At 46.8% G+C, this 22,751-nt stretch overlaps 2 protein-coding genes across 2 annotated transcripts in view; both read right to left on the bottom strand.

Annotated features, from left to right (window-relative positions):
- Window positions 1-238: 238 nt before the first annotated feature.
- On the bottom strand, window positions 239-2,170 carry LOC136639167 (zinc finger protein 658B-like). The gene has a single exon (XM_066613175.1). It carries the CDS (start codon window positions 2,168-2,170, stop codon window positions 239-241), a length of 1,932 nt encoding a protein of 643 aa, XP_066469272.1.
- A 7,668-nt stretch (window positions 2,171-9,838) lies between these two features.
- Window positions 9,839-22,751, bottom strand: part of LOC136639166 (zinc finger protein 585A-like) — a 37,753-nt gene continuing 24,840 nt past the window's right edge. Inside the window, exons 2-5 of the mRNA XM_066613174.1 lie at window positions 18,244-19,516; window positions 11,711-11,793; window positions 11,021-11,105; window positions 9,839-10,908 (exon numbers count right to left, since the gene is read on the bottom strand). Coding sequence (XP_066469271.1) covers window positions 9,839-10,908; window positions 11,021-11,105; window positions 11,711-11,793; window positions 18,244-19,516 — 2,511 coding nt within the window. The remainder of the gene's footprint in view (window positions 10,909-11,020; window positions 11,106-11,710; window positions 11,794-18,243; window positions 19,517-22,751) is intronic.

Raw genomic sequence — 22,751 nt, 5'->3', positions numbered from 1 at the left:
ATCAACTAAAACATTTCACTAAAAAAAAAAAAAAACTACCCAGACACCACAAATCTTTAGGCTGCTAGTTCCATATAGCACAGCCATTTAGCCTATGTAGCTACCTTGCAAGGTTCAAAATGCAGGACCCTAAACTGATCAGGGTATTCAGACAGGATTTTCAGCACTGGGTGGGTTCTTTAAAATAGAGGAAGGAATAACTGTGCTGTGGTTGAAACTGTATTCATGTCCCAGAGAGTCACATGGCATCTTCTCCTGCATTACTCAGGGCTCCATTCCTCACCCAAGCTCTTGCTACTGCATGGACACTCTCGTCCTGCTCCTTGTGAGCTCTTTGATGTCGTTTAAGGTTTTCACTGCGGCTGAAGGTCCTTTCACACATGGAGCATTTATATAGTTTCCCACTTTTGTGAAGGCTTTGATGATACTTAAGGTTTTTTTTGTACCTGTAGCTATTTCCACACTCTGAACACTTATAAGGTTTATCTCCTGTGTGAATCTTCTGATGTATTGCAAGGGTTGTTCTGTGCCTGAAGCTCTTATCACACAGAGAACATTTATAAGGATTGTCTCCTGTGTGAATCTTCTGATGTATTGCAAGGGTTGTTCTGTGCCTGAAGCTCTTATCACACAGAGAACATTTATAAGGATTGTCTCCTGTGTGAATTTTTTCATGTCTTCTAAGTGTTTGTTTGTACCTGAAGTTCTCTCCACACAAAGAACATTTATAAGGTTTCTCTCCAGTGTGACTGTTTAGATGTCTTCTAAGGCTGCCTTTGTACCTGTAGCTCTTTCTGCAGACAGAACATTTATAAGGTTTGACTCCTTTGTGGATTCTTTGGTGTACAGCGAGGTTTTCTTTCTGCTTAAAGCTCTTGCCACAGTGAGAGCATTTATAGGGTTTCTCTCCTGTGTGACTGTTTTGATGTCTTCTAAGGCTGACTTTGTACCTGTAGCTCTTCCCGCACACAGAACATTTATAAGGTGCCTCTCCTGTGTGAATGTTTTGATGTGCTCTAAGGCTGACTTTATACCTGAAGCTCTTTTCACACACAGAACATTTATAAGGTTTGACTCCTTTGTGGATTATTTGATGTACAGTAAGGTTTGATTTTCGGTTAAAACTCTTGCCACAGTGAGAGCACCCATAAGGTTTTCCTCCTGTGTGAATCTTCTGATGTCTTTTAAGGCCGCCTTTGTAGCTGAACCTCTTGCCACAGTCGGAACATTCAAGGGGTTTCTCTCCTGTGTGGATATTTTGATGTCTTTTAAGGCCTTCTTTCTGGCTGAATCTCTTTCCACACTCAGAACATTGATAGGATTTCTCTCCTGTGTGAGTTTTTTGATGTCTTTTAAGGCTTTCTTTCCGGCTGAATCTCTTTCCACACTCAGAACATTGATGTTGTTTCTGTCCTGTGTGGATTTTTTGATGTCTATTAAGGGTCTGTTTCTGGCTGAAGCTGTTTCCACACACAGAACATTTATAAGGTGTCTCTCCTGTGTGAATGTTTTGATGTCTTCTAAGGCTGTCTTTGTACCTGTAGCTCTTTCCACACACAGAACATTTATAAGGTGCCAATCCTGTGTGAATGGTTTCATGTGCTCCCAGGTTGGCTTTGTACCTGAAGGTCTTACCACACACAGAACATTTATAAGGGTTGACTCCTTTGTGGATTATTTGATGTGTATTAAGGTTTGATTTCTGGTTAAAACTCTTGCCACAGTGAGAGCACCCATAAGGTTTTTCTCCTGTGTGAATCTTCTGATGTCTTTGAAGGCCTTGTTTCTGGCTGAATCTCTTTCCACACTCAGAACATTGATGTTGTTTCAGTCCTGGGTGGATTTTTTTATGTATATTAAAGGACTGTTTCCGGCTGAAGCTCTTTCCACACTCCAAACATATGTATGGTTTTTTCCCTGTGCCATGTGTTACACATGCAGAAGTGCTGATCTGATTGGAGCTCTCCACAAGCAACAAGGCTTTGTTGAGCTTTCCCTCTGTGGGGATGCTGCCAGGACGCTCATTCCCACTCTCTTCTGTCTGTTTCTCTTGTTCCTGGAGGGCTCCTCCCAGACAAGGAATCAATTTCTCCATCTTTTCTTCTGTGGGGTTTTCTTCTTCTCGTCTTGGGCTTTCCCAAGCCCTGAAGGGTCTCCATTTCTTCTCCATCCTTATGTAAGAGACTCAGCTCCCCGTCCACTTCCTGTCTGAGGTCAGATAGAGCCTTCTGGACAGTGGAGGAGGAACTTCCAGCTGACACCTGCAGGAGCAGAAGGAGTCTATTTCAGGACGGAGTAGGGTGCCTTGGGGAGGCTTGCATGGGGAGGGTTACATGGAAGAGGACAATTCTACCCCTGCCTACTTACTAGCCCTGCTTTGGCCCATAGTCCTGGGCCACAAAACTCTTGGTTCCAAACTCAGAACCGATCGACTGCATAATGAACATTCTCCCTGTACATGTATTTTTCTATAAGCATTTTCCGTCAGCACTCAAGGTAAGCAACACAAAGTAAGCACAACACCAGCACATTGCAAATATCCACAGGAATTCACAACCCCACCACAGTAGTATGATGAAGAGTCTCCCAAGAAGGGAGCCAGGCACAGTCTCCTCAGGAGGCTGTTCCCCAATTTTGAGCTGGCCGCAGAGGAAACTCTCTACCACATCCCAGTTGGATGCAGGCTGGATTGTGATGGGGCATAGAAGAGAACCTCTGACCAGATGTCAACCCCTAGGCAGGTTCAGATGGAAGCAGGACTCAGGCACTTGGTCCCCAAATGAGCAAGGCTGCTGAGGTCAACTAACATGAGGGCTGCGTGACCAATTTGGAACTGGGTACCTGGACAACTTGCATCCATACAAACCTGTCCGATGGTCAACATTTGGCTCAGAACGCCACCTGATGCCATCTCAGGTCTACCAAATCCCAACCAAAACCCTCACGTTGATCCTCATGCACTGGGAGGAAACATGGACATGTGGGACCTCTGGTTTCATTTACAGGGACAAGCAGCTGCTGTAAATGAAAACCTGTCAATGAAACCAATGAAACCAATGAAACCAAGCCCTGGGGGCTGGGGATAAGAATAGGCCCTCGGTTTGGCTGTACTTGTCGAAAGAGGCGACTAAACAGCCACCGGGTAGATGGGACTCCTTAGCCTGGGAAGGCAGCTCATCCGAGAGAAGGAAAACTCTGATCCCAAACCTCCACTGTCTTGTGGCTACATCCAGTTAAGGAAAAGGCTTCAGGAGTCAACCTCGAGGCAAAATCAGGAGCCGGAGTCCCTGAGGCAGTTCATGGCTGAACACAGTCACGTTCTGGCAACTCCTGCGACGCCGCTGGAACCAACCGTATTGGCTTCTGCCTTTCCATTGGACCATTTCAGTGACGTGGAGAGGGGGGATTTGCTGCATGGGTAACAGCCTATCCTCCATACCTACTTTACCCAGGCTTCGCGTACTGGAGAGGACACTGTTCCAGAGCCACCATTCAGAGCGCGATACCATAGTCTTCTGAGACTAAAGGATGCCAACAATGAAACCAGAAGTCCCACACAGCACACCATAGTAGAAAGTTCACGGTAAGCAGCAGAATTATCCGCTTCTCGCTAGAGTGAGTGGGAAGCAGATCAGTGAGGTGGTGGCACATTGGTGCTGGTGGAGAACGTGGGGTGAAAAGCACCCCAAGTTGGCCCCCACTTGGACCCCTCGTCATCTGCTGCTGATGCAACCCACATGAGGTGGCCTCAGGGTTGGGCCGGGGCTGAACACCCACTGAATTCAGCCAGAAAATGAACCAGGGGACTGAGGCCGCCTGAAGACAGAGGGAGGAAGGAGGCAACTTCAAGTGACACTTGGTCAAGAACAACAACGGCCACACATTTCAAGTCCCTTGTGCCAGCCCAAGAGGGTTGCAAACATGCTGTATATCACGTTTGCGCCTCCTCAGGGTTTGGTTGGGCCAGCACAGGGACATGCGCTGGCCTGTGGAGACTGAATGCAGCCTCCATGCTGTCTTCAAGGGGTGCTTTGCATTGGCCAAGCTTGGCCAACGCAAGGCTCTGCGGAAGGCGGGAGGGAAGCATTCCGGGGTGGAGTGAGGGCAGTCCCAGGGGCAGGCATGCAGGGAGTGGGTGGTGGGGCTGGGACCCAGTCAATATGCCGGATTCTGGCCCCCGTTCCCAAGCAGCATGGAGGGGGCGCAAGTCTCTCTCTAGATACATACATGGCACATTCACATATAAATTGCCAGCCTTCAGAGCATTAAGAAATTGATGAGGACTATCAGTTAATCCCAGACTAGTAATAAAGGAGACACCACCTTAGCCAGTCAATGACATCTGACAGCTCCACTTGTGAAATCCCACAGTTGAAAGGGTACCACAAGTGACATCACCAAGCAAAATAAAACAAATAATTATAAATAATTAAAGAAAAACAAGTAATTAAATAAGGGGAAGCCAGCCTTGTTCAACCAAGTGAATTTTCTCTGCAGCCTGCCAGCAAGAACACCCCCCCCCCAAATATCAGTGAGATTTTCTGCCCTCCCCAGTGCCCAGTTCATTGTATGTTCTTCTATTTCAAGCATTGCACTATCAGGATCCACCTGGCTTTGCAAATCTAAAAAACAAATAATATGGACCTTACCAGCTGAAGCCTCTTTTGTTCTTTGGGGAGGGGGAGTGTTGCCTTCTGGAGCATTTGTTGAGCTTCACTTTCAGCAGATGGGGACCATGTAGCTAGCCTTGCTTTCCCCTTTGCCTGAGTTGACCAGGAGCCAAAGCGCCTTTGCTTACTCATGTGTAAACACAACCATGTGGCTTGCTTTCGCTTTCCATAGGGCTCAATACATTCATCTGCTTGGAGGGAGGGACTTCCTTTGTGGGTGTTTTTTGGGGGTTGCTTTCATTGGATAGGAACCATTCTGGTGTCTTTGGATTCCTCTCCGCTTGCCCTTTCCAACGGACTAAGGCAAGCTCAGCTACTCACAAGTAAACACACGATATGGCTCTGTCTCTCTTTCAACAGGGCTCCATGCATTTTTTGGCTTCTGGATTTTTGGCTATAATGTTTGATGGAAATGAGATATTTCGCTCAGGTTTTTTCCATTGCATTCTGCTGAAAATTCCACATCCAATGGTCTATGGCATGATGGGTTATTCCTAACCTCCACAATGTTAGCGCTGTTGGGTCATGTGTGGCATCACCCCCTCAAGGCTGGTACCTGGAGCTGACCATCCTGACCCCCTGCTAGCTACGCCACTGCTATCATTGTTAAAAGGCTATATATAGTTGCTTGTTCAAAGTAAAGGTCTGTAACATTTACCCAAATACATATCATGGGAGCATCATATTAAAAATAAAATACTGAAATGAAGGGAGACCCACCTGCAATTGGCTCGCAACCCATCTAGTGGGTCTGGACCCACAGTCTGAGAAACAATGCTCTAGAAAAAAGCTACAGCCTTACCACAGTCTGTAGCTATGACACCTGGTCCAGATGCCTTTCAAAGGGAATTGGAATGATTTTAGGGGGAAAGTCCATCACTGGAAACAAGCCATGATGAATATGTGCAACCTCCAGGTTTTAGAAGCAGGCTGCCACTTCCTTACAAGCTTATCATAGTTCCAAGGCATGGATTGAAGGGACACAATGCCACAGTCCTGCTGAAGATCAGCAGTTATGCATGGGGGAGCTCAAACACATGAGCCCTGCTGGGTCAGAGCTGTGCTCACCCAGTCTCCATCCACCCTGCTTTGCACAGTGGCCACCCAAGCCCTTGCAGGCACTAAAAGCAGCAAATGGGTGCAACCCCCTCTTGTCCAATTGCCCTCCAGCACTGGCATTCAGAGGTTTCTCCCTGTGAAGCTGGAGGTGTCATTTTAACCCCTGATGGGCTCCTTCTCTTTCCCTACAAGTGCTAAATCTTCTTAGAACCATTAAGAGGCAGACAAAAGCTTTTGATTCTTTTTTGGTAGGCCAAGTGATGTCCACCACACCCTTCCTTGATTTCATACCACCCTTCAGTAAGAGGACAACCAAATAAAATGAAGTGTTAAACTGTTTTGCGGCCTGGGGAATCCACTCTTGGGAGCTTCCCGTCTGTTTCCAACTTACTGGGTTCTGCCCTTCAGGAATGAAGCAGGTTTCTGTAACTGCAATCAAAGAGACGAATTTACTCCAGAACCATAACCCTCCCACCCACAACTGGCTAGCAAGCAAAGTGGAATTACTGCCCACTACCAGTCTTCTCTTTAGAGGTTCAAAGTGCTCCCTTTCACTCACCCAAACCCCACCAAACTAGGACCAGGATCCAGCCACACCCTGATGGAGCAGAGGGCAGAGCTAAACCAGTGCCTTCGATCAGCTCAAAGCCTTCCTCCTCTTAATAGAGTAGCAGAAGCCAGCTGTTTGTCATTGGGGACTTGAAAGGCCTCCTGGGAATTGTAGTTCACCTGAAGAAGACACCTGGCTGATGGTGTTTGTGGAGCCCAAAGGCGTGTCCTGACTCAGCATGGATTGCTCTTACCAGGACACAAAACATCACATATAGGCTGATGGGTTCTGAGCTGTCTGTGGCAGATCAGGAGACAGATCTTGGGGTGGTGGTGGACAGCTTGATGAAAGTGTCAACCTCCATGTGCGGTGTCAGTGAAGAAGGCCAATTCTATGCTTGGGATCATTAGAAAAGGCTTTGAGAACAAAACGGCTAATAATATAATGCCGTTGTACAAATTGATGGTAAGGCCACACCTGGAGTATTGTGTCCTGGTCACCACATCTCAAAAAGGACATAGTGCAGGGACTAGGAAAGGGGGGTAAAGGGGATAACTTGTATTCGAACCCAGGGTCAGAGGGGGGCCCAGGAGCTAAAGGGGGGACCCAGAAATTTCCTGGGACCTGACATTTTCCTATCTCACCTGAATTCGCTGCCAGCGCATAATGCTGGGGCACATCTTTGTGCATGCAGTGTTAATTACTGCTGCAAGTTATACACACCAGGTCCAGGAAAGCATCCATGACCCTCCTTAATACAGTGTCAAATCTGGGAGGAAAGTGGCCTGCTACACTTTGTCTTGTGAATCCCATAACCATGAAGAAGTGTGTAGAAGCTCAGAGACCCAGCTGTGGGGTTACAGCTGCTGCAGAAGTTCATATTGATCCATTCTAGTGTGAGCCTCAATACGATGATGCTAATTTTCTGCAATCAATTTTCTGTATTTCAAAAATTTTAGAGAGACTTAAGAGTGTGTTTGGTTTTCCATATGACTTTATCTAGCTGCCAGTGCTGCATGTTCAGGTAGACCTGGGCTCTGCATGAAGAAGCCTAGTAGACCTGAGCTCCAAAGAATATTGTGGCTGTCAACACCCTCCCCCCTGCCCAATTTTGCCCCCCAATCTGCCTGCCCCCATTGCCCACCTTCCCCTTTGGGAAGGGGCCCAGAAGAAACTCTGTACCCCTGCTAAAATTCCTCTCATAGGCCCTGACATAGTGGAAAAGAAAAGGTGCAAAAGAGAGCGACTAAGATGATTCCTGGGCTGGGGCACCTTCCTTATGAGGAAAGGCTACGGTGTTTGGGCCTCTTCAGCCTAGAAAAGAGACGCCTGAGGGGGGACATGACTGAGAGATACAAAATCATGCAGGGGATGGACAGAGAGAATAGAGAGACGCTCTTTACACTCTCACATAACACCAGAGCCAGGGAACACCCACTAAAATTGAGTGTTGGGAGGGTTCAAACAGACAAAAGAAAATATTTCTTTACTCAGCGTGTGGTTGGTCTGTGGAACTCCTTGCCACAGGATGTGGTGATGGCATCTGGCCTGGATGCCTTTAAAAGGGGATTGGACAAGTTTCTGGAGGAAAAATACATCATGGGTTACAAGCCATGATGTGTATGTGCAACCTCCTGATCTTAGAAATGGGCTAAGTCAGATGCAGGGGAGGGCACCAGGATACAGGTTATCTGGTGTGCTCCCTGGGGCATTTGGTGGACCGCTGTGACATATAGGAAGCTGGACTAGATGGGCCTCTGGCCTAATGCATCAGGGCTCTTCTTATGTTCTCAATGGCTCCAACAGCAAGTGGGAGAGGCCACGTACAAGGCATGATGCAGCATCTGGAATATTCATCCTGCCGCCCCCAGCTATGCTACTGCTCCCCACATTTACAAGATGCTGCACAACTGGAACTCTCCCAAGGTCTCAGAGTAGCCAATAAGAGTACTGTCTCTGAACCAGTGGCTTAGCTAAGGGGGTGCAGGGGGTAGCAGTTGCACCGGGCATCAAGCTTTAGGGGGGCAACAAGCTGAGCATTACACTAATGACCACAATTGTGAAAAACCTTGGCATGTATGAATAATATCATCATGTTATATATCATTGGAAAGGCAATTTAATGCAAAATGCGATGAAACAAACTGCCCTGGAATATCTGTTTTCTATCAAACGTTTTGGCCAATTAACCAGAAAATGAAAACACAACTGCCTTGTGGGACAAAAAGTGGATTTGCTTTACTCCAAACTGACCTATGAGACTGTTTGTTCTGAGTGCCAATGAGATGTTACTAAGATACAGAACCGAACCAATAACATTTTTATTTATTTACTTAATTAGATTTCATTTTGTCATGTGTGTGGGGGGGGGGGGGCGCTACAAAATATTCTTTGACCCCAGGTTCCAGAAAGATGCCTTAGCTATGCCACTGACTGGGAGGAGGCAGCAGAGCAAGTGAGTATTGAGCTGCTGGGGGGAGGAGGTGGGTTCCTCCCAGTTTTCACTTTTGAAATGATTTTCTCTGTAAACCGCTTTGTGAACTTTTGTTGAAAAGCGGTATATAAATACTGTTGTTGTTGTTGTTGGGTGTGATGTCACTTCTGGGGCAACATTTTGAGCTATGCTACGGGCTACACGATCAATAGCAACACCACTGCTCTGAACAGCCAACATCCGAACCATCAGAGTTCAAGAGCAGGTACTTTTAAGTGCAGAAATGTTTGCCATCTGAGCATGAACATCATTTCAAGTGAATCATCCTACATTTTATGCAAGCTATTAACGTATATGGATGTACTTCTGCTCGCTCTATGGACAAACTACAGGTCACGTGAAGTTTCAGCAGCACTGATTCCTCTGGCAACTGAATAAAGAGGATATATAAAGAAAAAAATGCATAAGTTTATTATTAGCAAGCATTAACTTTCCAACATCAAGACGAGCAACTACCAGATAAAATGGGTACCTCAAAACCAGTTGCTCCCATTTATTTGTAAGGTAAAAAGTTTATAGCCCAGTTGGTTTTTAAAAAATGTCCAACCCAGCTTGAAACCTAGTTTAGAAAACTAAACTTTAGAAAACTAAATAAAACAGTTCCACTGACTGCAAAAGCTCTTCTTTCCATGTCATCAAACAGCTGAATCTTCTCTTAAAATCTAATTCAGCCAAGTTAGCAGAAAAATAGAACTCCCATCTTGGTACAGCTTCACTACTGTAAGGAAGCCTCTATGGCTGTAGTTGAACAGTGGAAAAAGCTAAAATATCCCTGGTTTTCTCCACATTTTCTAAAATACAGTTAAAATACACAAACCAGTGAAACAACCAATTAAAACATTTCACTAAAAAAACTACCCAGACACCACAAATCTTTAGGCTGCAAGTACCATATAGCACAGCCATTTAGCCTGTATAGCTACCTTGACAGGTTCAAAATGCAGGACCCTAAACTGATCAGGGTACTGGGAGATTCAAATGGGATTGTCACCACTCTGTGTGTTCTTTAAAATAGAGGAAGGAATTGCTGTGCTGTGGTTGAAACTGTACCCATGTCCCAGACAGTCACGTGGCATCTTCTCCTGCATTACTCAAGGTTCGATTCCTCACCCAAGCTCTTGCTACTGCATGGACACTCTCATCCTGCTCCTTGTGAGCTCTTTGATGTCGTTTAAGGCTTCTACTGCTGCTGAAGGTCTTTTCACACTTGGAGCATTTATATAGTTTTCCACTTTTGTGAAGGTTTTGATGATATTTAAGGTTTTTTTTGTACCTGTAGCCATTTCCACACTCTGAACATTTGTAAGGTTTCTCTCCTGTGTGACTGTTTTGATGTCTTCTAAGGCTGAATTTGTACCTGTAGCTCTTCCCACACACAGAACATTTATAAGGTTTCTCTCCTGTGTGACTGTTTTCATGTGCTCTAAGGCTGGCTTTGTACCTGTAGCTCTTTCCACAGATAGAACATTTATAAGGTTTGACTCCTTTGTGGATTCTTTGATGTACAGTGAGGTTTCCTTTCTGGTTAAAGCTCTTGCCACAGTGAGAGCATTTGTAGAGTTTCTCTCCTGTGTGACTGTTTTGATGTGCTATAAGGCTGACTTTGTACCTGTACATCTTTCCACACACAGAACATTTATAAGGTATCTCTCCTGAGTGACTGTTTTGATGTGCTCTAAGGCTGGCTTTGTACCCGTAGCTCTTTCCACAGATAGAACATTTATAAGGTTTCTCTCCTTTGTGGATTATTTGATGTGTAGTAAGGTTTGATTTCTGGTTAAAACTCTTGCCACAGTGAGAGCATCCATAAGGTTTTTCTCCTGTGTGAATCTTCTGATGTCTTTGAAGGCCTTGTTTCCAGCTGAATCTCTTTCCACACTCAGAACATTGATTTTGTTTCTGTCCTGTGTGGATATTTTGATGTCTTTGAAGGCCTTGTTTCTGGCTGAATCTCTTTCCACACTCCAAACATATGTATGGTTTTTTCCCTGTGCCGGGTGTTCCACATGCAGAAGTGCTGGTCTGATTGGAGCTCTCCTCAAGCAACAAGGCTTTGTTGAGCTTTGCCTCTGTGGAGATGCTGCCAGGACGCTCATTCCCACTCTCTTCTGTCTGTTTCTCTTGTTCCTGGAGAGCTCCTCCCAGACAAGGAATCAATATCTCCATCCTTTCCTCTGTGGGGTTTTCCTCTTCTCGTCTTGGGCTTTCCCAAGCCCTGAAGGGTCTCCATTTCTTCTCCATCCTTACATAAGAGACTCAGCTCCCCGTCCTCTTCCTGTCTGAGGTCAGATGGAGCCTTCTGGACAGTGGAGGAGGAACTTCCAGCTGCCACCTGCAGGAACAGACAGGGTCTATTTCAGGACAGAGTAGGGTGCCTTGGGGAGGCTTGCATGGGGAGGGTTACATGGAAGAGGACAATTCTACCCCTGCCTACTTACTGGCCCTGCTTTGGCCCATAGTCCTGGGCCACAAGACTCTTGGTTCCCAACTCAGAACTGATCGACTGCATAATGAACATTCTCCCTGTACGTGTATTTTTCTCTAAACTTTTTCTGTCAGCACTCAAGACAAGCAACACAAAGTATGCACAACACCAGCACATTGCGAATATCCACAGGAATTCACAACCCCACCACGGTAGTATGATGAAGAGTCTCCCAAGAAGGGAGCAAGGCAACATCTCCTCAGGAGGCTGTTCCCCAATTTTGAGCTGGCCACAGAGGAATCTCTCTACTACATCCCTGTTGGATGCAGGCTGGATGGTGATGGGGCATAGAAGAGAACCTCTGACCAGATGTCAACCCCCTGGCAGGTTCAGATGGAAGCAGGACTCAGGCACTTGGTCCCCAAATGAGCAAGGCTGCAGAGGTCAATTAGCATGAGGGCTGTGTGACCAATTTGGAACTGGGTACCTGGACAACTTGCATCCATACAAACCTGTCCAAGGGTCAACATTTGGCTCAGATCGCCACCTGATGCCATCTCAAGTCTATCAAATTCCTCACCGTGATCCTCATGCACTGGGAGGAAACATGGACATGTGGGACCTCTGGTTTCATTTACAGGGACAGGCAGCTGCTGTAAATGAAAACCTGTCAATGAAACCAGAAGTCCCACACAGCACACCATAGTAGAAAGTTCACGGTAAGCAGCGGAATTACCCGCTTCTCGCTTGAGTGAGTGGGAAGCAGATCAGTGAGGTGGTGGCACATTGGTGCTGGTGGAGAACGTGGGGTGAAAAGCACCCTGAGTTGGCCCCCACTTGGACCCCTCATCATCTGCTGCTGATGCAACCCACATGAGGTGGCCTCAGGATGGGCCGGGGCTGAACAGCCCACTAAATTCAGCCAGAAAATGAACCAGGGGACTGAGGCCGCCTGAAGACAGAGGGACAGTCTTTCCAGCAGACTAAGGCAAGCTCAGCTACTCACAAGTAAACATGTGATATGGCTCGGTCTCTCTTTCAACAGGGCTCCATGCATTTTTTGGCTTCCGGATTTTGGCCATAATGTTTGATGGAAATGAGATATTTCGCTCACGTTTTTTCCATTGCATTCTGCTGAAAATTCCACATCCAATGGTCTATGGCATGATGGGTTATTACTAACCTCCACAATATTAGCACTGTTGGGTCATGTGTGGTGTCAGCCCCTCAAGGCTGGTACCTGGAGCAGACCATCCTGACCCCCCACTAGCTACACCACTGCTATGATTGTTAAAAGACTATATACAGTTGCTTGTTCAAAGTAAAGGTCTGTAACATTTACCCAAATACATACCATGGGAGCATCATATTAAAAATAAAATACTGAAATGAAGGGGGACCCACCTGCAATTGGCTCGCAACCCACCTAGTAGGTCTGGACCCACAGTCAGAGAAACAATGCTCTAGAAAAAAGCAAAGGGTGGTCAAGATTTCCATTCTGAGCTCTTTTCTGATAAATAATGGCAAGAGAATTAGTACCAGGAAGTGAACAGGGGCATCACCTGAATCCATACTGGGGACAAGCCAAGGGAAGGTTGTTTCAGCAGCCTTCCAGGTGCCCCAGACTGTTAATCTGTGGAACTCCTTACCACAGGCTGTAGCTATGACACCTGGTCCAGATGCCTTTCAAAGGGAATTGGAATGATTTTAGGGGGAAAGTCCATCACTGGAAACAAGCCACGATGAGTATGTGCAACCTCCAGGTTTTAGAAGCAGACTTACTGGGTTCTGCCCTCCAGGAATGAAGCAGGTTTCTGTAGCTGCAATCAAAGAGACGAATTTACTCCAGAACCATAACCCTCCCACCCACCCACCCACCCACAACTGGCTAGCAAGCAAAGTGGAATTACTGCCCACTACCAGTCTTCTCTTTAGAGGTTCAAAGTGCTCCCTTTCACTCACCCAAACCCCACCAAACTAGGACCAGGATCCAGCCACACCCTGATGGAGCAGAGGGCAGAGCTAAACCAGTGCCTTTGATCAGCTCAAAGCCTTCCTCCTCTTAATAGAGTAGCAGAAGCCAGCTGTTTGTCATTGGGGACTTGAAAGGCCTTCTGGGAATTGTAGTTCACCTGAAGAAGACACCTGGCCTGCATGGAGAAGCCCAACAGCTCTCATAAGTTGAGAGAATTATGAACCAAGGATGGTAGAGAGCTAAGCAAGAGGTGGAGGTGTTGATGGTGTTTGTGGAACCCAAAGGCGTGTCCTGACTCAGCATGGATTGCTCTTACCAGGACGCAAGCAAGAGGCATCCAAGAGGCATCCTTGCAAAAGCATCCTGCCAATCAGACAGCCGGATGTTCTATCTGGATCGGATGGGGGAGGTGAGCACCACGTCCAGCCTCCCCTTCAGAACATGCTGAGGATATTCCACCACTTGCACTTGATGAGAAACCAGGCAAAGGCCCTGGCATGGGCTGGTGAGAGTCACTGCTGGGACACCTGGTGCTGCCATCAGGATTAGGACATACATCAGGGTTATGTGAGCTCAGGCCAGATCAGGGTGAGGAGGTCCCCCCAACTCTCCTCTTGAAGGGGGGCACACCTGCCACTGCTGCCACCTCACCTGCCAAACCTGTTTCAAAGGTGAGGTGCCCCATTTCCCCCCTCCCCCAGCTGCTCTGGTGTCTCCTTCTTCCAAGTAGGGCATCCTGGGCACAGAAAGTTCTTCCAATCCCAGCCACTCTGAAGAGGCGGCTGGGCAGGGCGAAGCAGGTGACGGGGGGCAGAGGAGCAGCGGAACCCCCCTCTGTTCTCCTCCAGTCTTGCTGCCTCCTCACTTGCTGCAGCTCTCCAGTCTCCCTCCTCCTCTCTCCCTGCAAGCAAGAAGCAGCTCAGAGTGCATATTGGTGGCTGGGGAGGCAGCGGGCTGGTGCAGGGAGCAGGCCTCTGGTCAGTCTGCAGCCATTTCATTGGGCTCCACGGCTGGCCCGGTCCTGTGTGATCTGGACTTGGAAAGTGGAATGTGCTGCATTGGCTGCCCCGGTTTTCTGCAGAAGGAAGTGCTTGTAGGATCAGCGCATAGGACAGTGTGGTTGGTGGGTCTGGAATCTGACTGTGGAAAGTGGTTTCCTGCATTCACTGGTTGCTATAAACACTGGTGCACAGGGAGGGTCTTGAGCTGGGGCTTCAGGTGTTATCAAAATGACATGCAGGAGGGAGAATCAGCCTGGCTTCTGTAAGGGTAGGTCTTGCCTCACAAACCTTTTAGAATTCTTTGAAAAGGTCAACAGGAATGTGGATGTGGGAGAACCCGTAGACATTATATATCTGGACTTTCAGAAGGCGTTCGACAGGGTTCCTCACCAAAAAACTCCACAGTCAGGGAATTAGAGGACAGGTCCTCTCATGGATTGAGAACTGGTTGAAGACCAGGAAGCAGAGCGTGGGTGTCAATGGGCAATTTTCACAACGGAGAGAGGTGAAAAGCGGTGTGCCCCAAGGATCTGTCCTGGGACCGGTGCTCTTCAACCTCTTCATAAATGACCTGGAGACAGTGGTGAGCAGCAAGGTGGCAAAGTTTGCAGACGACACCAAACTTTTCCGAGTGGTGAAGTTCAGAAGTGATTGTGAGGAGCTCCAGAAGGATCTCTCCAGACTGGCAGAATGGGCAGCAATATGGCAGATACGTTTCAATGTAAGTAAGTGTAAAGTCATACACATTGGGGCAAAAAATCAAAACATCACATATAGGCTAGTGGGTTCTGAGCTGTCTGTGGCAGATCAGGAAACAGATCTTGGGGTGGTGGTGGACAGCTTGATGAAAGTGTCAACCTCCATGTGCGGTGTCAGTGAAGAAGGCCAATTCTATGCTTGGGATCATTAGAAAAGGCTTTGAGAACAAAACGGCTAATATTCTAATGCCATTGTACAAATCAATGGTAAGGCCACACCTGGAGTATTGTGTCCAGTTCTGGTCACCACGTCTCAAAAAGGACATAGTGCAGGGACTAGGAGAGGGGGGTAACTTGTATTCAAACCCAGGGACAGAAGGGGGGCCCGAGAGCGAAAGGGGAGACCCAGAAAGTTCCTGGAACCTGTCATTTTCCTATCTCACCTGAACTCACTGCCAGTGCATAATGCTGGGGCACAACTTTGTGCATGCAGTGTTAATTGCTGCTGCAAGCTATACACACCAGGTCCAGGAACGCATCCATGACCCTCCTTAATACAGTGTCAAATCTGGGAGGAAAGTGGATTGCTACAGTTTGTCTTGTGGATCCCATAACCATGAAGAAGTGTGTAGAAGCTCAGAGACCCAGCTGTGGGGTTACAGCTGCTGCAGAAGTTCATATTGATCCATTCTAGTGTGAGCCTCAATAAGATGATGCTCATTTTCTGCAATCAATTTTCTGTATTTCAAAAATTTTAGAGAGATTTAGGAGTGTGTTTGGTTTTCCGTATGACTTTATCTAGCTGCCAGTGCTGCATGTTCAGGTAGACCTGGGCTCTGCATGAAGAAGACTAGTAGACCAGAGCTCCAAAGAATATTGTGGCTGTCAACACCCTCCCCCCTGCCCTATTTTGCCCCCCAATCTGCCTGCCCCCATTGCCTCCCTTCCCCTTTGGGAAGGGGCCCAGAAGAAACTTTGTACCCCTGCTAAAATTCCTCTCATAGGCCCTGACATAGTGGAAAAGGAAAAGGTGCAAAAGAGAGCGACTAAGATGATTCCTGGGCTGGGGCACCTTCCTTATGAGGAAAGGCTACAGCGTTTGGGCCTCTTCAGCCCAGAAAAGAGACACCTGAGGGGGGACATGACTGAGAGATACAAAATTATACAGGGGATGGACAGAGTGGATAGAGAGATGCTCTTTACGCTCTCACATAACACCAGAGCCAGGGGACATCCACTAAAATTGAGTGTTGGGAGGGTTCAAACAGACAAAAGAAAATATTTCTTTACTCAGCGTGTGGTTGGTCTGTGGAACTCCTTGCCACAGGATGTGTTGATGGCATCTGGCCTGGATGCCTTTAAAAGGGGATTGGACAAGTTTCTGGAGGAAAAATACATCATGGGTTACAAGCCATGATGTGTATGTGCAACTTCCTGATTTTTGAAATGGGCTAAGTCAGATGCAGGGGAGGGCACCAGGATGCAGGCCTCTTGTTATCTGGTGTGCTCCCTGGGGCATTTAGTGGGCCACTGTGACATACAGGAAGCTGGACTAGATGGGCCTCTGGCCTGATGCATCAGGGCTCTTCTTATGTTTTCAATGGCTCCAACAGCAAGTGGGAGAGGCCACGGACATCACATGATGCAGCATCTGGAATATTCATCCTGCCGCCCCCAGCTATGCTACTGCTCCCCACATTTACAAGATGCTGCACAACTGGAACTCTCCCAAGGTCTCAAAGTAGCCAATAAGGGTAGTGTCTCTGAACCAGTGGCATAGCTAAGGGGGTGCAGGGGTAGCGGTTGCACCGGGCTTCAAGCTTTAGGGGGGGCAACTTGCTGAGCATGACACTAGTGAACACACTTGTGAAAAACCTTGACATGTATGAATAATACCATGTTATTGTTGATTGGATAGTTGATTGTCCAATATAGTATCATTGGAAAGGCAATTTAATGCAAAATGCAATGAAATAAACTGCACTGGAATATCTGTTTTCTATCAGATGTTACGTCCAATTAACCAGAAAGTGAAAACTCAACTGCCTTGTGGGACAAAAAGTGGATTTGCTTAACTCCAAACTGACCTATGAGACTGTTCTGAGTGCCAATGAGATGTTACTATGATACAGAACCGAACCAATAAATTTTTTATTTATTTACTTAGTTAAATTTCATTTTGTCGTGGGGGGGGGGAGCTACAAAATATTCTTTGACCCCAGGTTCCAGATAGATGCCTTAGCTATGCCACTGACTGGGGGGAGGCAGCAGAGCAAGTGGGTAGGGAGCTGCTGCGGGGAGGAGGTGGGTTCCTCCCAGTTTTCACTTTTGAAAAGGTCTGGGTGTGATGTCACTTCTGGGGCAACATTTTGAGCTATGCTACGGGCTACACGATCAATAGCGACACCACTGCTCTGAACAGCCGACATCCGAACCATCAGAGTTCAAGAGCAGGTACTTTTAAGTGCAGAAATGTTTGCCATCTGAGCATGAACATCATTTCAAGTGAATCATCCTGCAGTTTATGCAAGCTATTAACGTATATGGATGTACTTCTGCTCGCTCTAGGGACAAACTACAGGTCACGTGAAGTTTCAGCAGCACTGATTCCTCTGGCAACTGAATAAAGAGGATATATAAAGAAAAAAATGCATAAGTTTATTATTAGCAAGCATTAACTTTCCAACATCAAGACGAGCAAGTACCAGATAAAATGGGTACCTCAAAACCATTTGCTCCCATTTATTTGTAAGGTAAAAAGTTTATAGCCCTGTTGGTATTTAAAAAATGTCCAACCCAGCTTGAAACCTAGTTTAGAAAACTAAACTTTAGAAAACTAAATAAAACAGTTTCCACTTCCACTGACTGCAAAAGCTCTTCTTTCCATGTCATCAAACAGCTGAATTGAATCTTCTCTTAAAATCTAATTCAGCCAAGTTAGCAGAAAAACAGAACTCCCATCTTGGTACAGCTTCACTACTGTAAGGAAGCCTCTATGGCTGTAGTTGAACAGTGGAAAAAGCTAAAATATCCCTGGTTTTCCCCACATTTTCTAAAACACAGTTAAAATACACAAACCACTGAAACAATCAACTAAAACATTTCACTAAAAAAACTACCCAGATACCACAAATCTTTAGGCTGCAAGTACCATATAGCACAGCCATTTAGCCTGTATAGCTACCTTGACAGGTTCAAAATGCAGGACCCTAAACTGATCAGGGTACTGGGAGATTCAAATGGGATTGTCACCACTCTGTGTGTTCTTTAAAATAGAGGAAGGAATTGCTGTGCTGTGGTTGAAACTGTACCCATGTCCCAGACAGTCACGTGGCATCTTCTCCTGCATTACTCAAGGTTCGATTCCTCACCCAAGCTCTTGCTACAGCATGGGACACTCTCCCCCTGCTCCTTGTGAGCTCTTTGATGTCGTTTAAGGCTTCTACTTCTGCTGAAGGTCTTTTCACACTTGGAGCATTTATATAGTTTTCTGCTTTTGTGAAGATTTTGATGATATTTAAGGTATTTTTTGTACCTGTAGCCATTTCCACACTCTGAACATTTGTAAGGTTTCTCTCCTGTGTGACTGTTTTGATGTCTTCTAAGACTGCTTTTGTACCTGAAGCACTTTCCGCAGACAGAACATTTATAAGGTTTAACTCCTTTGTGGATTATTTGATGTACAGTGAGGTGTTCTTTCTGGTTAAAGCTCTTGCCACAATGAGAGCATTTATAGGGTTTCTCTCCTGTGTGACTGTTTTGATGTCTTCTCAGGCTGAATTTGTACCTGTAGCTCTTATCACACACCGAACATTTATAAGGTGTCTCTCCTGTGTGACTGTTCTGATGTCTTCTCAGGTTGATTTTGTACCTGTAGATCTTTCCACACACAGAACATTTATAAGGTGTCTCTCCTGTGTGACTGTTTTGATGTGCTATAAGGCTGACTTTGTACCTGTAGCTCTTTCCACACACAGAACATTTGTAAGGTTTCTCTCCCGTGTGAATGTTTTGATGCATTCTAAGGCTGCTTTTGTACCTGAAGCTCTTTCTGCAGACAGAACATTTATAAGGTTTGACTCCTTTGTGGATTCTTTGATGTACAGTGAGGTTTTCTTTCTGGTTAAAGCTCTTGCCACAGTGAGAGCATTTATAGTGTTTCTCTCCTGTGTGACTGTTTTGATGTCTTCTCAGGCTGCCTTTGTACCTGTAGCTCTTACCACACACTGAACATTTATAAGGTGTCTCTCCTGTGTGAATGTTTTGATGCATTCTAAGGCTGTCTTTGTACCTGTAGCTCTTTCCACACACAGAACATTTATAAGGTGTCACTCCTGTGTGAATGGTTTGATGTGCTCCCAGGTTGGCTTTGTACCTGAAGGTCTTACCACACACAGAACATTTATAAGGTTTGACTCCTTTGTGGATTATTTGATGTGCAGTAAGGTTTGATTTCTGGTTAAAACTCTTGCCACAGTGAGAGCACCCATAAGGTTTTTCTCCTGTGTGAATCTTCTGATGTCTTTGAAGGCCTTCTTTCCGGCTGAATCTCTTTCCACACTCAGAACATTGATGTTGTTTCAGTCCTGTGTGGATTTTTTCATGTATCTTAAGGGACTGTTTCTGGCTGAAGCTCTTTCCACACTCCAAACATATGTACGGTTTTTTCCCTGTGCCGGGTGTTCCACATGCAGAAGTGCTGCTCTGACTGGAGCTCTCCTCAAGCAACGAGGCTTCGTTGAGCTTTGCCTCTGTGGGGATGCTGCCAGGATGCTCATTCCCCCTCTCTTCTGTCTGTTTCTCTTGTTCCTGGAGGGCTCCTCCCAGGCAAGGCATCGATTTCTCCATCTTTTCCTGTGTGGGGTTTTCCTCTTCTGTCCTTGGGCTTTCCCAAGCCCTGAAAGGTCTCCATTTCTTCTCCATCCTTATGTAAATGAGACTCAGCTCCCCGCCCTCTTCCTGTCTGAGGTCAGATGGAGCCTTCTGGACCTTGGAGGAGGAACTTCCTGCTGCCACCTGCAGGAGCAGACAGAGTCTATTTCAGGACAGAGTAGGGTGCCTTGGGAAGGCTTGCATGGGGAAGGTTACATGGAAGAGGACAATTCCAGCCAGGGCTTTTTTTCTAATGGAACGCAGGGGAACGGAGTTCTGGCACCTTTTTGCAGGTGCCCCTCCCCTTTGGAGGCATTCCAGGAGGGGGGGAGCAAAACAGAGGCATTCACTGGGTGGGTGCTGGGGGGTGCAGGGTGGGCAGGCCCCTGGCCCCTGCCTGACCACACAACGACCCCCTCCTGCCCGCATCTCCAAGCTCTCACCTTAGCCCAGCCTGCCTCCCCTCCCCCCGTGCTCTGCTTCCCCACACAGCTTCCAAACCGGTGGAGGGTGTGGGGGACATGTGCTGACGCTGATCAGGAGGATGGGCAGATGGACAGCCAGCCAGCCAGCCAGGGAAACGGGTTGCAGCACCCACGGAACACCCAGGTACTGGCTTGGCGGAGGAGGAGGGGAAGAAATCTGGCTGGTGCAGGCGCCATGCCAATCTGCAGCATGAGCCTAGGCATGTCTACTCAGAGTAAGTTCCATTGTGTTCAATGGGGCTTACTCCTGGGAAAGTGTCATAGCCTTGCAGCCTGAGTAGACAGGCAGAGGAAGGGCTCTGAGGCTGCAGTCCTCTCCACACTTTCCTGGGAGGAAGCCCCATTGACTCTAATGGGACTGACTTCTGAGTAGACAGGCACAGGATTGGGCCCTGAGGCTGCCATCCTATCCACAGTAAGCCCCATTCACTAAAGTGGACTTCTGAGTAGACATGCATAGGATTGGGCTCTTAGGCTGCAATCCTAGGCACTTTCCTGGGAGTAAGCTCCATTGACTAGAACGAGACTTACTTCAGAGTAGAAATACCTAGGATTGGGCTCTTAATCCTGGCAGAGATATATATCTGCACCCGTTTTCACATGCTAAGGGCAGGTGAAAAGGGATTCTATGTGTGTACAATGTGCTGTCCAGCCTTGCCAGAGATCCTCCTCATCCTTCCCCCACAAGCATGCCCTCCGCCAGCCAGCATTTGCAGCTCCTCTCCAGCAATGCACAGCAGCTGCTCAGGGCAGCAGAGAACATACAATTGCATGCCAAGCACCTTTCCAAAGACACAGAGTATTCTGATACCTGAATTAAACCATATTTAATCGCTTGTTTGTAAACGTAGCTGTTTCTGTGTGCACCTAAGGACCCCTCTCGTGTAAGAATTCCTTTTTTGTTCTTACTCCCACAGTTGCTTAGAATAATTTTACTACATGCAATTCATGTAAGCCATTCTTCAGAATCCATTCACTGCTTCCTCTCCTCGAAGTAGTGCCACACTACATGCTACATGCTACAAGTGCACCTGTACAGTATTTTTCCCCATGTGTAGAAAAAGTAGCTAGGAAGAAGGGGATGTGGAGATTGACAGCCCAATCCTATGCATGTCTACTCAGAAGTCAGTTCATCTTTAGGGGGGAAGCACATTAAAAATATTTTATTTCTCCAATAAAAATGGTTTAAAAATAAATAAATAAAAGATTAACAAGTTGTGAGTTCCTGCACATTTTTTTGTTTTTTTGTTTTGTTTGTTTTACAAAAAAGCACTGATTCTACCCCTGCCTACTTACAGGCCCTGCTTTGGATCATAGTCCTGGGACACAAGACTCTTGGTTCAAACTCAGAACCAAGTGACTGAATAATGAACATTCTCCGTGTAGGTGTATTTTTCTCCAAGCTCTTTCTGTCAGCACTCGAGGGCACTCAAGGCAAGCAACACAAGGTAGGCAAAACACCAGCACATAGCAAATATCCACAGGAATTCACAACCCCACCACGGTAGTATAATGAAGAGTCTCCCAAGAAGGGAGCAAGGCACCGTCTCCTCAGGAGGCTGTCCTCAATTTTGAGCTGGCCACAGAGGAAACTCTCTACCACATCCCAGTTGCATACAGGCTGGATGGTGATGGGGCATAGAAGATGGTGGAATGCCTCATCAAAGATAGGATCTCAAAACACATAGACGAACAGGCCTTGCTGAGGGAGAGTCAGCATGGCTTCTGTAAGGGTAAGTCTTGCCTCACGAACCTTATAGAATTCTTTGAAAAGGTCAACAGGCATGTGGATGCGGGAGAACCTGTGGACATTATATATCTGGACTTTCAGAAGGCGTTTGACACGGTCCCTCACCAAAGGCTACTGAAAAAACTCCACAGTCAGGGAATTAGAGGACAGGTCCTCTCGTGGATTGAGAACTGGTTGGAGGCCAGGAAGCAGAGAGTGGGTGTCAATGGGCAATTTTCACAATGGAGAGAGGTGAAAAGCGGTGTGCCCCAAGGATCTGTCCTGGGACCGGTGCTTTTCAACCTCTTCATAAATGACCTGGAGACAGGGTTGAGCAGTGAAGTGGCTAAGTTTGCAGACGACACCAAACTTTTCCGAGTGGTAAAGACCAGAAGTGATTGTGAGGAGCTCCAGAAGGATCTCTCCAGACTGGCAGAATGGGCAGCAAAATGGCAGATGCGCTTCAATGTCAGTAAGTGTAAAGTCATGCACATTGGGGCAAAAAATCAAAACTTTAGATATAGGCTGATGGGTTCTGAGCTGTCTGTGACAGATCAGGAGAGAGATCTTGGGGTGGTGGTGGACAGGTCGATGAAAGTGTCGACCCAATGTGCGGTGGCAGTGAAGAAGGCCAATTCTATGCTTGGGATCATTAGGAAGGGTATTGAGAACAAAACGGTTAGTATTATAATGCCGTTGTACAAATCTATGGTAAGGCCACACCTGGAGTATTGTGTCCAGTTCTGGTCGCCGCATCTCAAAAAAGGCATAGTGGAAATGGAAAAGGTGCAAA

Source organism: Tiliqua scincoides, chromosome 2 (genome assembly GCF_035046505.1).
Source record: "Tiliqua scincoides isolate rTilSci1 chromosome 2, rTilSci1.hap2, whole genome shotgun sequence".
Taxonomy (NCBI): Eukaryota; Metazoa; Chordata; class Lepidosauria; order Squamata; family Scincidae; genus Tiliqua; species Tiliqua scincoides.
The sequence above is the reverse complement of the archived record's forward strand: the minus strand, read 5'-3'. Positions and strand labels throughout refer to the sequence as shown.

Bases quoted from the DNA above. Each gene is read 5' to 3' on its own strand.
- LOC136639167 (XM_066613175.1), bottom strand. From the start codon at position 2,170: ATGGAGAAGAAATGGAGACCCTTCAGGGCTTGGGAAAGCCCAAGACGA.